Here is a 13,816-nt window from a genome sequence, read left to right as displayed (position 1 = left end):
ATGCTGGAATTTGTTCATTAGATACAGGGGGATGTTTTATACTTGGGACATTGCGCAGCAGCTGCTCCGAGGCTGCGTATCGAGTTATTGCCGTGGAGTTAAACTGCCGGGATTAAAGCTGACATTATAGAAACCGAAAAGGCCCTGGTGCGGACTACGCCACCCGGCCAGGTTTTAAGTTTGTGTATCGTTTGTTTGGAGTAGCTTAAAGTTAAAGAGAAAAGTCGGTTATGAGTCCTAAAATCAATGCAAGTTAAAGGTTCTTTTAAGTGTTTAATGATTTAGTAATTAACATATTGATGAACTTTTGCCACTTGCCTAGGGAAAAGGAACACGACCTAGAAAGGCGCTACGAGCTGCTGAACCGGGAGTTAAGAGCGATGCTCGCTATCGAAGGTAAGAGCGATGCTTGGTGCCGAGGCAGCGGAAATGCTGGCTGCCAGAGGTAACTACCTGACGCTACTTCGCGGGGAGGCTGCTCGGGCGCCTCGCTGAGAACTGGTGCGGGTATTTGCATAACTCCGCGCGAGAGCATGCAACAAGTGCGCTGGGTCTCCGCTCCCACACTTCAGTTTTACTCAAAAAAGGCAAGGGGAAAAAAAAAGTCCAAGATGGGGCAGAGAAATACAATCTTCTTGGAATCAACTTCAAAAAAAAAGTGATGAGGAAGTAAAAAATATTTGTCCAGGGCTTATTCTTTGTGTTGCAGTAAGGCAGTCGTGGCTTTCCTGCAGCATCACGCTGCACTTGGTATCGCAGAAAGGGGAAGGGGTGACCCACATAAGGGAGGCATTTTGGATATATTTTACAACCCTGTCTCGCTGGCCGGGGTTGAATCTCATCAGTCTTTGTGGTAAAACACTGTGTGTGCCAAGTAAATATTTCATCACAAGCAACACTGGGATTAGTGCAATCCTTCGCACATATTTTCTCCATTCTCTGCAACTCTCCAGAGTTTAGTCACCTTACCTGAATGAAAACTCATGGGAAGATTGACACACGGGATAAATGAAACAATTGCATACTTTCCATGGGGCTTTCAAGTGAATTGTACAATAATCCTAGGGATGATTCATAATAAAAAATAAACATCCAGATAGCTTAAACCACTGCTTGCATTATTTTCTTATTTAAATATCTTAAGTGTTTTATAATGCTGCACTGCTTATACCTCTCAGTCACAAATGCTGTCTTATAGTTCAAAGATGTTTGCTTAAAAGTTAATCCTTTGGGCTCTGTAAAATGGACCTTTTGTCTAATCAATGCAAATTGATTTTGCTATTCTGTATTGACCTCTTAACCCTTTGACTGTCCATGGTAATTTCTTTCTTCACCTGATAAGGTACCTGATCCATAATAAATCAATTCTAATTAGTTTGGCGACTTCACTAGAAGCATAAGTTTGCAGGAAAAAAAAAAAAAAAAAAAAAAGCAGGTTTTCAGGTAGCTTTTTCGTATCTGTCCATCTGTGGCTATATTTTTGCATAAGACTGCGTTCACCATATTCTTGGATAAACTTGAGTCATAAATATATACATTACTTTCTGCAAGAGGCAAGACAGATTAATTGAGAATCATGTTAATGAAATCTGTAAAACTGAAAATACTCTGAAACCAAAGAAGAGTTAGAGATATTGGATTTAAATCCTGAATATAAATGCTTAATTGGCTCTTATATGTTTTACTGCCTCGGAACGTCATAGCAGCACCTTTTGAACGTCTAGCAGAAAATGCCATTCACACAGTCATTTGAATAAAAATCTGTCCTTTTATTTTTTTATCTTGTAAGTTCAGAGAGAGATATGAAAACCCAGAAAAGTCTTTTTTCCTTTTTTTTTTTTTTTTTTTTTTTTTGATGTTACTAGCGATACAGTAGACAGGTAGACAGGAGTTCAGGGAGAAAAGCATAGGTGCTGGAGAAATTTGGTTTCATTTTTTATTTAGACAACAAAGCCCATGTTCAGCATGTCAAACCTCAGCGAGCTCACGCGGCTGTTAGAAGTTTTAGCAGCTACCTGCTTGCACCTCAAACCACACCGAAAGAGTGAAATGCTCCTGAAACGCCCAGACCGCTGCCGCTGGATGCGTGTGTCGGGCAGCGCTGCTTCTCCCGGGGGACGCGCGCTCCGGTGCAAAATGCTCTTTTTTTGGGAGCCCCGGGAAAACCAGGCCGCTCGCGGGCAGCTTTCCCCGCCGGCCGGCAGCGCGGCGCTCTGCCCTCGGCGGCCGCGCGGCCGGTGGCTACTGAGAGTAGAGGAGGCAGCTGGCCCTAAAATGTACCAGCAGAAAATAATAATAATAATAAAGAAACCCAGCAGGATGGGGCTGGTTGGGCGCTTTGTTTGTTTGTCTAAAGGGAAGGACCGTAGAGCAGAGCGCACCAACCCGCACTGGTACGTAAAGAGGAAAAAAAAAAAGAAGAAAAAAGCCTTTGAAAAGTGATAATTACTGTTTTGGTAAATTGCTGTAACTCTTCCACCCGTGACTGTGCTGTTTAAAAATCTATCAACCAATTTACTTAGCTAGATGATGACAGGCAAAGGCGGGGGGGGGGGGGAGGAAAAAATAAAAAGCCTGGAAAAGGCAGCGGCCTGCTGGTTGCAGCTGAAGGGGGTATCGGCCGCGGGCTGCGGCGCCGGGGCGCTGCGCTGCGCTGCCGACGGCTCCTCTTAGCCGGCCGCTAAGATGGACGCGGGGCGGCTCGGCAGCCCTCCGGAGCGCTGAAGCGCTTCCCGGCGGATCACAGGAATGACCAACGGTGGGGGGGGGAACAAAAAAGAGAAATATTCCCCCTTCCTCCTCTTCCTCCTCCTCCTCCCCGCCCCGTCCCCGTCCCCCGGTTCGCTGCGGAGCGCCGCGGGCTCGGGGCTGCGGCGGGAGCTGCCCCGGCCGAGGGTGGCCCGAAACGCTCGCGCAGCGGGCCGGGTGAAACGGAGGTTACTGGCCGGGCTGCAGCGCGCGCACACGCCGCGGCGTTTCGCCTGCCTGCTCGGAAGGCGTCTGTCTCGCGGAGGCAAGATCGTGCATCTCGGCGCTTGGTCCTCACCCCGCTCAGAGCCGAGGGGCAGGATGCCTGCCTCGAGCCGCCCTCCCTCGCGCCCTTCCTTCTTCTTCCCCCCCACCCCTTATTCGAGATCTAATGCCTCCTTAGAAAAGATAAGTTCATTTTTGCACACCTTGGGGTAGCGTGTTCATTTTCTGCCCGAGAAATGGATCTGCTTTAGGATGTGGTACATCTTGATTCATTCTTGGCTTACAGTTTGAAGTGGGTGCTCCTCTAAAAGGATTTATGCATAGGTTCACTATTTTTGTAGTTATGGTTTATATGATAAGCTTTTTATATTTAAAATCAATATGTAATCCTGTGGAGGAGCTTATCCTCTAAAACCCCATTTGTAAATCTATTTTAGCTTTGTTACACCGCGCAGCCACAGTATTCCATAGATTGATTAGGTTCAGCAGCAGAATCCTATCAAGTGGCCTGCTCTGATGATGATGCAAACTCTTTCAGGATTGCTAGTTGACTGGAACTAAAGATAAGGCTTGACTGCAATCCCCCAATGTGCTCTTTACAAAACTAGTGTTAATTTTCATCAAAGTGCTGGGCTTATTTATTATAGCGGCGAGGTGGAAGGCTTTACCGCGGGAACTTTAGACCGTTTCTATTAAAGCGCTTCTATTGGAACAGCCTGCCCCGTTTTCTCCAAGTAATTATCAGTTTAAGCAAAGGGGGAAAAAAAGAAGGGGGGGGAAAGACAATGTGAAGTCAATGAAGATGAATAATTGAAAACGTTTCTACTTCAACGGGAATTTAGCAAACTACGTAATTTTAAACTGCGCGTCGCAAGCGGCGGCACGGGGGCTTTACCTTTCAACACGTTTAGCTCATACACAGCCTCAGAGCTTAATCCTGTTTTTGTCCAGAGTGCAGCTTTTATAACAGTATTATTCTGAAATCTTCAAATTAATCACAGCCGATACTGTAGCTTCCCAGAGCTGTAGTCTGCGTTGGTAACTCTATGTGACAGGTGATGTAGGTAATCCTATCTCAAAAGGCACAACAGGTAGGAATCAAACTTGAACACAGTTGCTTTTTAAATATTAGGGATGCTTGGATCCTTCCTGAAAGTGCTGCCTGATAGTATTTTGTTGGATAAAATAAACTTCCAGTGTAATGACATAGAACATATTTTTCAAATACTTTGTGCTGTTACCTCTTTTAACAAATTGCTGCTTGATGGTATTTATTTTGGGGGATGGGGGAATGTTATTCCCTAAGAAAGAAAATTAAAAATACAAATGAGTATTTCTGCTAACAAGTTTTTCCATGGCGTATTTCAAACCGTAGTAGAAGTGACTGCAGCAACCAAAAAAAAACCCCAGTGTTGTTTCAAGTGCATTAAGTCTTAATACGAGGTTATTTACTCCACAGCGCTACAAGACAGGGCAACAAAACTGGTGTCTTTTAGAAAGGAACTTAAGGACCGAGCGAGACCTGTAGTGAAATATTTTGAGTAGTGTTTGTTGGAATTGCCACTGAAACTAGGGAGCTAGGGAGTGAAAGAAAAAAAAAAAAAAAAAAAAAGAACAGAACTAAAAAGGCTTTTAAGAGATTTCCACTAAGTGAAAGCAATCAAAATTACAGAATATGAGCTCAAGTCTGTGCAGTGACGGTGGTGGTTGGGGTCCCTTTCGTCTAGAGCTTCTCGTGCCAGAAGGTGCTGGTGAGACTGAATATCAGCAGGATTATTAGCAGAAGCAGGGAAAAGTTAGCGCAAAAGTTGGGCTGGGGAGCAAACAGCCGGGAAAAATCTCTGTTTTGCATTTCTCCTTGTTTCTGCTTGGATCACGGCTGTTGTCGCTTGCAAGACAATTTGTCATGCTGAGATAACGCTGCACGTGTTACTGCTTTATTTTTACGTGCAAGATGGGAAGGTTTTGGGGAGCTCCCGCTCGGGCTTTTGGAGGTTCAAAGCAGTGTGATTTTAGGTGGGTCGAACTGAAGGATCCCTTCCCCAAATGAGCAAAAGGGCAAACGGCAGCGGAAACAGAAAGACCGTGTTGAAAACTAGCACTGAAATACTGCCGGTCCCCAATTAAAGCAGCTCTGTCGCAAGTGAAATTGCTCTGATTACCAGTAATTTTGGTTAATAGATTCTGTTCAAATGCGTATGCACCTGGGAAGGGGGGAAGAAAAGGGGGAAAAAAAAGGGGGGGCATTTCCCTAATGCGGGGGGAGAAGCAGCCCGCTGCGGCGCCTGCGGCGGCCGGCCCCGACAGCGAGCGCCGCGGCGCCCACGCGGGACGGTCCCCGCGCGGGGCCCGGCGGGCGCCAGGAGCCGACACGCGTTGCTGCCCCCCCCTCTCCGCGCCGTGCTGCGTCTAATTTTTAATTTGTAAACGCAAGGCTGAGCTGCGCCCAGCGCCGCTCGCTTTCGCAGCGCTCCCGGGCGCTTTGCCGTCGTGAATAAATTTGGCGGGGCCGGGGGCGGGCGGGCGGGGGGCGAGGGGGGCCGGGGGCAGCAGGGGCAGCGCATTCCTGCGCGGCTCGCGGAGATTCACATGGTAACGGGGCCGAGCGGGCACCAGCCCGGCGCGACCCAGCGCGGCCGCCGCGGGCCGCGGGGAGCGCGCAGCGTGGGGGCTCGGCGGCGCGGGGCTGGGGGGGGGGTGGCCTCCGTTTTATTTTATTTTGTTTTCGGGTTTTGTTGTTTCACGCCGGTGTGCTCTCTGCGGCCCGCTCCGCGTTTCCCTGCTATCTCCGCCGGCATCTCCCCCGGCGGCTCCTCGCTGTTTACCTCCCTAATGAGGGAGGCGGGGACGGCGGGCGCTTGAGTGACGGCGACGAGCCCTCACGGCGGCGGCCGGGCGGCGGGGCCGCCCCGGGGGAGCCGGCCCCGGCCCCGGCCCCGGCCCCGGCCCGTCGGGGGGCACCGGGCCCGGCCCGGCCCGAGCCGCCGCCGCCGCCGCGGCGCGCCGAGAACAACCCACGGGGGACGCGGCGGCGGGCAGCGAGGGCGCGGCGCGGCCGGGGAGGGCTCCCGCAGCGCGGGCCGCGGGGCAGCGAGCGGCGGCCGCTCCGCAGTGCGGGTTTTCTTCCTCGGCCGCCGCGGGATAGGGTGGAGGGAGGGGGGTGGAAAAACTTGGCGGCCGCGCGTGTGCGTGGCAAACGCCGAAGTTGCCGCTCAGCGCTCCGCGAGCAGCGGTGCGGGGCGGGCGCGGCGGCGGGCGCGCAGCGCAGCGCGGCGCGGCGCGGCGCGGCCCGCGGTGCTCACTGCTGCCGTTGTCCCCGCAGACTGGCAGAAGACGGAGGCGCAGAAGAGGCGAGAGCAGCTTCTGCTGGACGAGCTGGTGCTGCTGGTGAACAAACGGGACGCGCTGGTCAGGGACCTGGACGCGCAGGAGAAGCAGTGAGTGGCCGCGGGGGGGGGGGGGGGGTCCCGGGGGTCCCGGCCGCTGCGCGGCCCCGCGCCGGAGGCCGCGGCCGCGGTGCCCTGCGCGCGTCCCCTCAGCGCGCCCGGCGCCTCTTTTGCAGGGCCGAGGAAGAGGACGAGCACTTGGAGAGGACCCTGGAGCAAAACAAAGGCAAGATGGCCAAGAAGGAAGAGAAATGCGTCCTCCAGTGAGCCGGCGGCCTGCCCGCAGCAGCGGCGGCGCGGCTCTTCCCTGCGTTTCTAAAAATGTTGACATGAGACTGGAAGAGGAAAAAAAAATGTTTTGGGAAAAAAAAAAAAAAAACTTTCTTTCTCCCCCCTGATTTCCTTAAGCCAGATACAGGCTGCGCCAGGCCCCGCTCGGCTGGGGCCGGGGGCTGCTGGCGGGCGATGCTCCGAGGAGCCGGGGGTAGGGGGAAAGAAGGAAAAAGTCTGTTCTGGTTCCTTTAGCTGGAGGAGGGCTGAGTTTGGAAATAAATACGTTTTTGTCGTAATAGGATTGGGGGGGGGGAATAGGGGAAAAAAAAGAAAACAAAAATCATTTGGGAATGGTTTCACCTAGTCCTGCCACATGTAACACTTAATAAGCTACCCACACCTGATAGTTAGGTCGGGCCCGACGCAGTCGTTACCGAAATGTGCTGCGCGGAGCCGCGCGGAGCCGCGCTTCCCCGCCGCGGCAGCCGGGCGCTCTCCTGCGCGCGGTTCCCTCCGCCGCAGCCCGCCCGGAGCCCGCGGAGCCGCTGCGCGCCGCGGCCGCGCCGCCCTTGCGCGTTATTTATTGCCGCTGCGCACCGGCCCCCCCCCCCCCCCCCCCCCCCCGCCCGGAGCCCGTCTGTTCCGCGCCGCTCGCGTCCGTGTCGCCCCGTGACCCCCCCACGCGTGTCCCGCTCCCGCCTCGTCCCTTTTGCGCGGCTCCTCTCCGTTTATTTATTACGATACCGAGTCATATATATACAATTTTCAATAAAAGCCGAATCTTTCTTACCGTAGCCGCTGCCTTTTCCTCTTTACCTGGCCGCGCTCGGCGCCGTGCGCGGGGGACGGGGCGGGACGGGACGAGACACCGCGGGTGCGCACGGCCACGCCGGCAGCGGCAGAGAAAGTTTTTCGTTTTCGGTTAATAACAGGCGACGCGGGAAAGAAAAAGGAGAAAAAGTTTTGCCGCCTGGTGCGCGGCCCCGTCCGCGGGCGCGCTCGGCCCCGCGGAGCTTACCTGGGCTGCGCGGAGGAGGGGGGGCGGCGGGGCGGGGGGGGGGGCAAAGCGGGGCGGGGGGCTGCCCCCACCCCCCCACCCGGCCCTTCCTCCTCCTCCTCCTCCTCCTTTTTGTGAATGGGCCGCGGCGCCTTTGTTGCGGGAGAAGCGCCCGGTGTCGCTGACTCCAGCGGGGCTTCGCGAAGCGCCTGTGCTTCCCCCCCACACTTGGATTACCGGGTCCCTCCTCGCCCGGTAGAGAACGGGAAGAGAAGAGAAAGAAAGGAAAAGAAAAAGAAAAAGAAGAAAGGAAAAGAAAAAAAAAGAAGAAAGGAAAAGAAAAAAAAGAAGAAAGGAAAAGAAAAAAAAGAAGAAAGGAAAAGAAAAAAAAAAGAAAGGAAAAGAAAAAGAAAGGAAAAGGAAAAAGAAAAAGGAAAGGAAAGGAAAAGAGAAAAGAGGAAAAGAAAAAAAGGAAAAGAAAACAGGAAAAGAAAAGAAAACAGGAAAAGAAAGAAAAAGGAAGGAGAAAAGAAAAGAAAAAAGAAAAGAAAAAAGAGAAAAAAGAAAAGAAAAAAAAGAAAAGAAAAAAAAGAAAAAAAGAAAAGAGAAAAGAAAAGAAAAAAGAGAAAAGAAAAGAAAAAAGAGAAAAGAAAAGAAAAAAGAGAAAAGAAAAGAAAAAAAGAAAAGAAAAAAAGAAAAGAAAAAAAGAAAAAAGAAAAGAAAAAAAGAAAAAAAGAAAAGAAAAAAGAAAAGAAAAAAGAAAAGAAAAAAGAAAAGAAAAAAGAAAAGAAAAAAGAAAAGGAGAGAAACGAAAAGCAAGGCGAAGAGGAGAGAGGGGAGAAGAGGGAAGGGAAGGGAAGGGAGCCCCGCGGCTCGGCTGCGGCCGGTCAGCGCCTTTGCACATTAGCTCGCTTTCAGCCCCGGCTCCGACCCGGGCTTCCGCGGAGGGAGCGGGAGCGGCGGCGGCAGCTCCGCAGCGCAGCGCAGAGCTGCGCGGCCGCGGGCGCCGCTGCCCCGACGGCGCTGCCCCGGCGCTGCCCCGGCGCTGCGCTGCCGCGCTGCTGCGCGCACGAAACTCGGGCCGCGGGTCCCGCCCGCTCCCCCCCCACCCGCGGCGCGGCGCGGAGGCAGCGCGGCGCGGCGCTGCCGGCCCGCGGCGCCTGTCAGTCAGGCGCGGAGCGGGCGCGGATTGGCGCCGGGCTGGTTACGCAGGCGGCGGGCGCGCACATACAAGGGTAGGGCCGCGCCGCGGGCCGCAATCCCCGGCCGGGCCGCGGCTGCCTTCGCCCCTCCGCGCCGAGGTAACGCGGGCGCGGCGCGGCGCGGCTCCCGCACCGCTCCCCCCCCCCCGCGCGCCCCCTCCCTGCGCGCCCGCGCTCCGCCCTGCCCCGCGCGCAGCCCCCCGCACCGGGCGGGACGGGACGGGACGGGGCGGCCGCTGCCCCGCGCCGCTTTATATTTTATTTCAGTTTGTCACCGCTGCTGCTCGGGGTTTGGCTCCTCTCTGCGTTCCTTTCCCCCCTCTTTCCTCTTTCTTTTCTTTTTCGGTTCTTCCTTCCCGGCAAAGTTACACAACGGCGCCGCCCGCCCCACCTGCGCCCGCGCCGGGCCTGCGCCGCCCGCCGCGGAGCCTGCGCGGGCGCCGGCCGCTCCCGGCCCTGCTCCGCGCCGCGCTCCGCTGCGCGGCCTCCGCGCTCCCCGGACCCCCCCCCCTCGCAACTCCCCCCCACCTTCTCCTCTCTTAGCCATTTCTAATTAAAACGTCCCCCGTCCGCTCGCTTTTAAATTAATTACCCCCCCTCCTCCGGCACCTCCTTCGGGTTCCTAATCCAATTATCTTTTTAAATAATTGCTTTATCTCTCCCCATCGCCGGGCACTGCTGCTTGCGTGCAGCTCGCCTTCCTTTACTGGGGAGGGGTGTGTTTTGGGGGGGGGTGGAAATAATTTAAATACCCGCGCACGTCCCCCCCCCCCCGGCCCGGCCCGGCGTGTGCAGCCGCCGCCCGGGCCCCTGCGCGGCCGCGCAGCGCGGCGCGGCGCTGACGCCGCTCCCGGCTCTCTCCGCAGGCGCTGCGGCCTCGCCTCCGCGCCGCCGAGAAGTCGCCGCTTGGCTCCCGACCCTCGCTGCCGCCTCGGCCTCTCCTCCTTCGTTTTGCTTTTATTTTTTTTTAATTGCTGTCGTTGTTTATTATTACTGTTATTGTTGTTATTTTGCTTTTCCCCCGGCGATCGCTTGAGGACCTCGCGTCGGTGACGGCGGGACGGAACAAGAGAAAACTCCTGTGGCACCGGTTTTGCTCGCTCTGTTTTTTTAATTATTGCAGTTGGTTTTAATTTTTTTTCTTTTTCGTTTTTTGCCCCCGTGTTTGGGGTATTTCCAGGGGTCCTTCTTGTTGCTTTTTTTCTGTCCCCCCTTTCACCTTTACTTTTTTTTGGTTTTGTTTTTTTTTCTTTTCCTTTTTGGTGGTTGTTTTTTTTTGTCTTTCGCTGCCGGACCTTGGAGGGAACCTGCCCGGCTTTTAGCATGATGTCTTATCTCAAACAGCCCCCTTACGGCATGAACGGGCTGGGGCTGACGGGCCCCGCCATGGACCTGCTGCATCCCTCCGTGGGCTACCCGGGTGAGTGCCGGGGCCCTGCGCGGGGCGGTGGTGGCGATGGTGGTGGTGGTCTCCCCTCCTCTTTCCTGGGGCTCCTTCCTTCCTGATGGGATTTTTTTTTAAGCAGAGTTTTTTTTTTCTTTCTTTCTTTCTTTTTTTTTCTTTTTTTTTTTTCCTTTTTTTTAAGAAAGGAGGGGGGGAAGAAAGGAAGAGGAGGTTTATTTTAATGCAATGAGTTCTGCCCGCGGCGCCGTGCCCGGCCGGCCAGCGCGGGGGGCTCGGGGCGGGTGGGGGGAGCCGCGGGCCGGGCGCCGGCGTGACCGCGCCGCCGGCGCTCGGTCGCCCCGCAGCCACGCCGCGGAAGCAGCGGCGGGAGCGCACCACCTTCACCCGCTCGCAGCTGGACGTGCTGGAGGCCCTCTTCGCCAAGACCCGCTACCCCGACATCTTCATGCGCGAGGAGGTGGCCCTCAAGATCAACCTGCCCGAGTCGCGCGTCCAGGTACCGCCGGGGGGGACGTGCGCCCGCAGGGCGGGCGGGCGGCCGGGGGTCCGCGGGGCTCACGGCCGCCCCCCGCCCCAGGTCTGGTTCAAGAACCGCCGGGCCAAGTGCCGGCAGCAGCAGCAGAGCGGCGGCGGCGGGGCCAAGAGCCGCCCGGCCAAGAAGAAGTCGTCGCCGGCGCGCGAGAGCTCGGGCTCGGAGAGCAGCGGGCAGTTCACGCCGCCGGCGGCCTCCAGCTCGGCCTCCTCGTCCTCCTCCTCGTCCTCCTCCGCCGGCTCCAACGCGGCGGGCGCCGGGGCGGCGCTGGGCGCCCCGGCGGGCGCCGCCGCCGCCTCGCTCAGCACCCCGGCCTCGTCCATCTGGAGCCCGGCCTCCATCTCGCCGGGCTCGGCGCCCTCGGCGGTGACAGTCCCCGAGCCCCTGCCGCCCGGCGGCGCCTCCTGCATGCAGCGCTCGGTGGCCGGCGCCTCCTCGGCCACCTACCCGGTCTCCTACGGCCAAGGCGGGGGCTACGGGCAAGGCTACGCGGCGCCGCCCTCCTCCTCCTACTTCGGCGGCATGGATTGCGGCTCCTACCTGGCGCCCATGCACTCCCACCACCACCCGCACCAGCTGAGCCCCATGGGGCCCTCCTCCATGCCGGGCCACCACCACCACCACCACCACCACCCGCTGAGCCAGAGCTCGGGCCACCACCACCACCACCACCACCACCACCACCACCAGGGCTACGGCGGCGCCGGCCTGCCCTTCAACTCCTCCGACTGCCTGGACTACAAGGAGCCCGCTGCCGCCGCCGCCGCCGCCTCCTGGAAACTCAACTTCAACTCCCCCGACTGCCTCGACTACAAGGACCAGGCGTCCTGGCGCTTCCAGGTCTTGTGAGGGGCCGGTCCCCCCCCGCCGCCCGCCCGGCCCCGCGCCCCGGCTCCCCTCCTTCGTTAGCCGCCGGGGTAATTACGGCCCAGCGGCCGGCGCCGCGGCACCCCCGGCAGCGGGCTCCCGCCCGTCCTTCTCCGCTGATATTTATTTGCTTTCCCGCGCCCCAGGACTGTCCCCTCCGGTGGGTTTGTTATAACCGATATACTTCCTTTTTTTTTAAAGAAAAAAAAAAAAGGGAAGAGAAGTGGACTTTAAAACAAAAAACAAACAAAAAAAAGGCAAAAGGGGAAAAATATAAATAAATAAGTGAAGCCAAGGCCGGCGCCGGCCCCGCTGCACCTCCGCGGCGGGGGCGACCCGGCCTCCCCGCGCCCCTCTATAGCCTCCTGCCGCTGCAAGCGGCGGGAACTGTGTAAATACTCGGTCCGTTCCAGTGACCATTATTATTTTTAGTTGATGCTACGGGGTTGACATTTATCTCAAGTCTAACATGCAAGAAACGGAACTTTTAAAAGGAAAAAAAAAATTTTTTCATTTTTATTTCTATACCCCCGCCCCGCCCCGAGTGCCCCTTTCCCCGTGGGTGCGGGCCCCCGTCCCGCGTCCTTCCCCCGCGCCGCGGCTCGGCCCGGCGGTGGCCGCTGCCGCGCAGGGGGAGCCGGGGCCGGCGCGTCCCCTCGTGTCCCCCCGGGGGCGAGGGGCAGCCTGGGGGTGGGGAGGGGAGGGCGACGCGCTGCTTCCCCCAGCCCAGACCCCGTTTGCAAACCAAAAAACAGAAAAAACAACAACGAAAAATAACTTTAGGAGAAAAAAAAAAGTAATAAAAGAGGAAAGAGAAAAGCAGAAAAAAAGTTTTGGGTGTTTTTCTTTTTTGGGGGGGGGGAGGGGAAGCAGCACCATGTTTTCACCCCCCCCCCCCCCGCAGCCCCTTCTGTGGGGTGGGGGGTTTCGGTGCGGCACTGAGGCCGTCGCCCCGCACCCCCCCGCAAGTGTAAGGGCGTCCCCCCGTCCCTAATAAAATCCAAACTACTGAACCCGGTGGTCTCCTGTCCTCCTTCCTCTCCCTCTTGCCGGGGCGTGTGTGTGCGGGGGCTGTGGGGGCCGCCCCGGGGCCGCCCTTCCCCTCCGCCGAGCGCCGTCCGTGCCCTGCGCGCGGGCTGCGGCCCGTCCCCAAGCCCCCAGTTCCCCGAGTCCCTTCCTTTTTGTTTTATTTTTTTTCCTTTTTTTCTGCCTTTTTTTAGCCTTCGCGCCGCGGCGGCTGGCGGCGGCCCGGGGCCGGTTCCCGCGCCGGGAGCAAGGCGCGCTGCTGCCGGAGAGGAGCTCCGCGCGGCGGGGACGGGGCAGGGAACGGCGCCGCGCGCGTGAGCTGCAGCGTGCGTGCAGCCGGGCGCGCGTGTGCGTGTGCGTGTGCACGCGTGTGCGTGTGCGTGTGCGCGCACCGAGCGGCCCGGGGGCCGGCGCACGCCGGGGGTGCAGCCGCCCTCCCAAATCCCCGCTCGGAGAGGGCGAAAGCTCCTGCTGCTGCTGCTGCGAGCAACTTTTGGCCACAAAAAAGGACTAAACTAGCAGTTTATCTTTTTATTTTTTATTTTTTATTCCCCCCCCCCATTCTCGGGGGTTCCCGCGGCCGGACCCCCCCCTCCCACCGCCGCCGGCCCGGGCGCCCCGGCCTGCGCTTACGCTGGCCGAGCTCGGGGCCCGAGGAGACGGGGATGGCCTCACGCTCTCTCTTTTTTTGGGGGGGTTGCTGGCACCGCCAGCGTCGCCCCAAACGTGGGTGCCCGGGCCAGGAGCCAGGACGCAGGGCAGGGAGGTGGGAAAGGGGACAGAAACACCCGGCTCAAGCCGCCACGACTTTTTTCTCCCCCCCCCCCCTTTTTTTTTCTTTTTTTCTGCTTTTTTGGTGCATCGCGGCCCCCAAGGTCGGGGACGTGGCGGGGGCTTCGCCTCGGGCGCGGGGGGCGAAGTGCCGAGGAGGCCGCGGAAACGGCGCTGGCGGGTCCCCGGGCGCCGGCCTCTCGCCGCGAGCTCGTGCCCGCGGCTAGCAGCGAATGCGCCTAAAATCCCACATCGGCTCAAAACCTGCTTGGAATTCGTTAGTTAAAAAAGAAAAAAGAAAAACCAAACCAAACATCTCCCGGTGCAGCTCCCGGAACCGCTGTACTGGGGATCTTTTCTTCTGCGCCCTGTGTTCAAGCACAA

At 57.2% G+C, this 13,816-nt stretch overlaps 2 protein-coding genes across 8 annotated transcripts in view; both read left to right on the top strand.

Annotated features, from left to right (window-relative positions):
• The window catches only part of EHBP1 (EH domain binding protein 1), a 210,753-nt gene extending 203,510 nt beyond the window's left edge, over positions 1–7,243 (top strand). For all 5 annotated transcript variants that reach the window (XM_062571439.1, XM_062571442.1, XM_062571441.1 and 2 more), the window contains 3 exons: positions 323–396; positions 6,296–6,410; positions 6,536–7,243. In XM_062571439.1, the coding sequence (XP_062427423.1) occupies positions 323–396; positions 6,296–6,410; positions 6,536–6,626 (280 nt within the window). In that variant the 3' untranslated portion in view covers positions 6,627–7,243. The remainder of the gene's footprint in view (positions 1–322; positions 397–6,295; positions 6,411–6,535) is intronic.
• A 2,893-nt stretch (positions 7,244–10,136) lies between these two features.
• Positions 10,137–11,617, top strand: OTX1 (orthodenticle homeobox 1). Of its 3 annotated transcripts, none has more exons than XM_062573475.1 (4): positions 10,137–10,251; positions 10,581–10,732; positions 10,814–10,992; positions 11,074–11,617. In XM_062573475.1, the coding sequence occupies exons 1-4, from the start codon at positions 10,155–10,157 to the stop codon at positions 11,615–11,617; spliced, it is 972 nt and encodes a 323-aa protein (XP_062429459.1). In that variant the 5' UTR covers positions 10,137–10,154. The 3 variants fall into 3 exon arrangements, with proteins under 3 accessions (XP_062429459.1, XP_062429458.1, XP_062429457.1); XM_062573474.1 differs by having other exon boundaries at positions 10,137–10,258; positions 10,564–10,732; XM_062573473.1 differs by having other exon boundaries at positions 10,814–11,617.
• The last annotated feature ends 2,199 nt before the right edge of the window (positions 11,618–13,816 follow it).

The sequence above is a fragment of the Rhea pennata genome, chromosome 3 (assembly GCF_028389875.1).
Source record: "Rhea pennata isolate bPtePen1 chromosome 3, bPtePen1.pri, whole genome shotgun sequence".
Taxonomy (NCBI): domain Eukaryota; kingdom Metazoa; phylum Chordata; class Aves; order Rheiformes; family Rheidae; genus Rhea; species Rhea pennata.
This window is presented reverse-complemented; position numbering and strand designations above follow the sequence as displayed.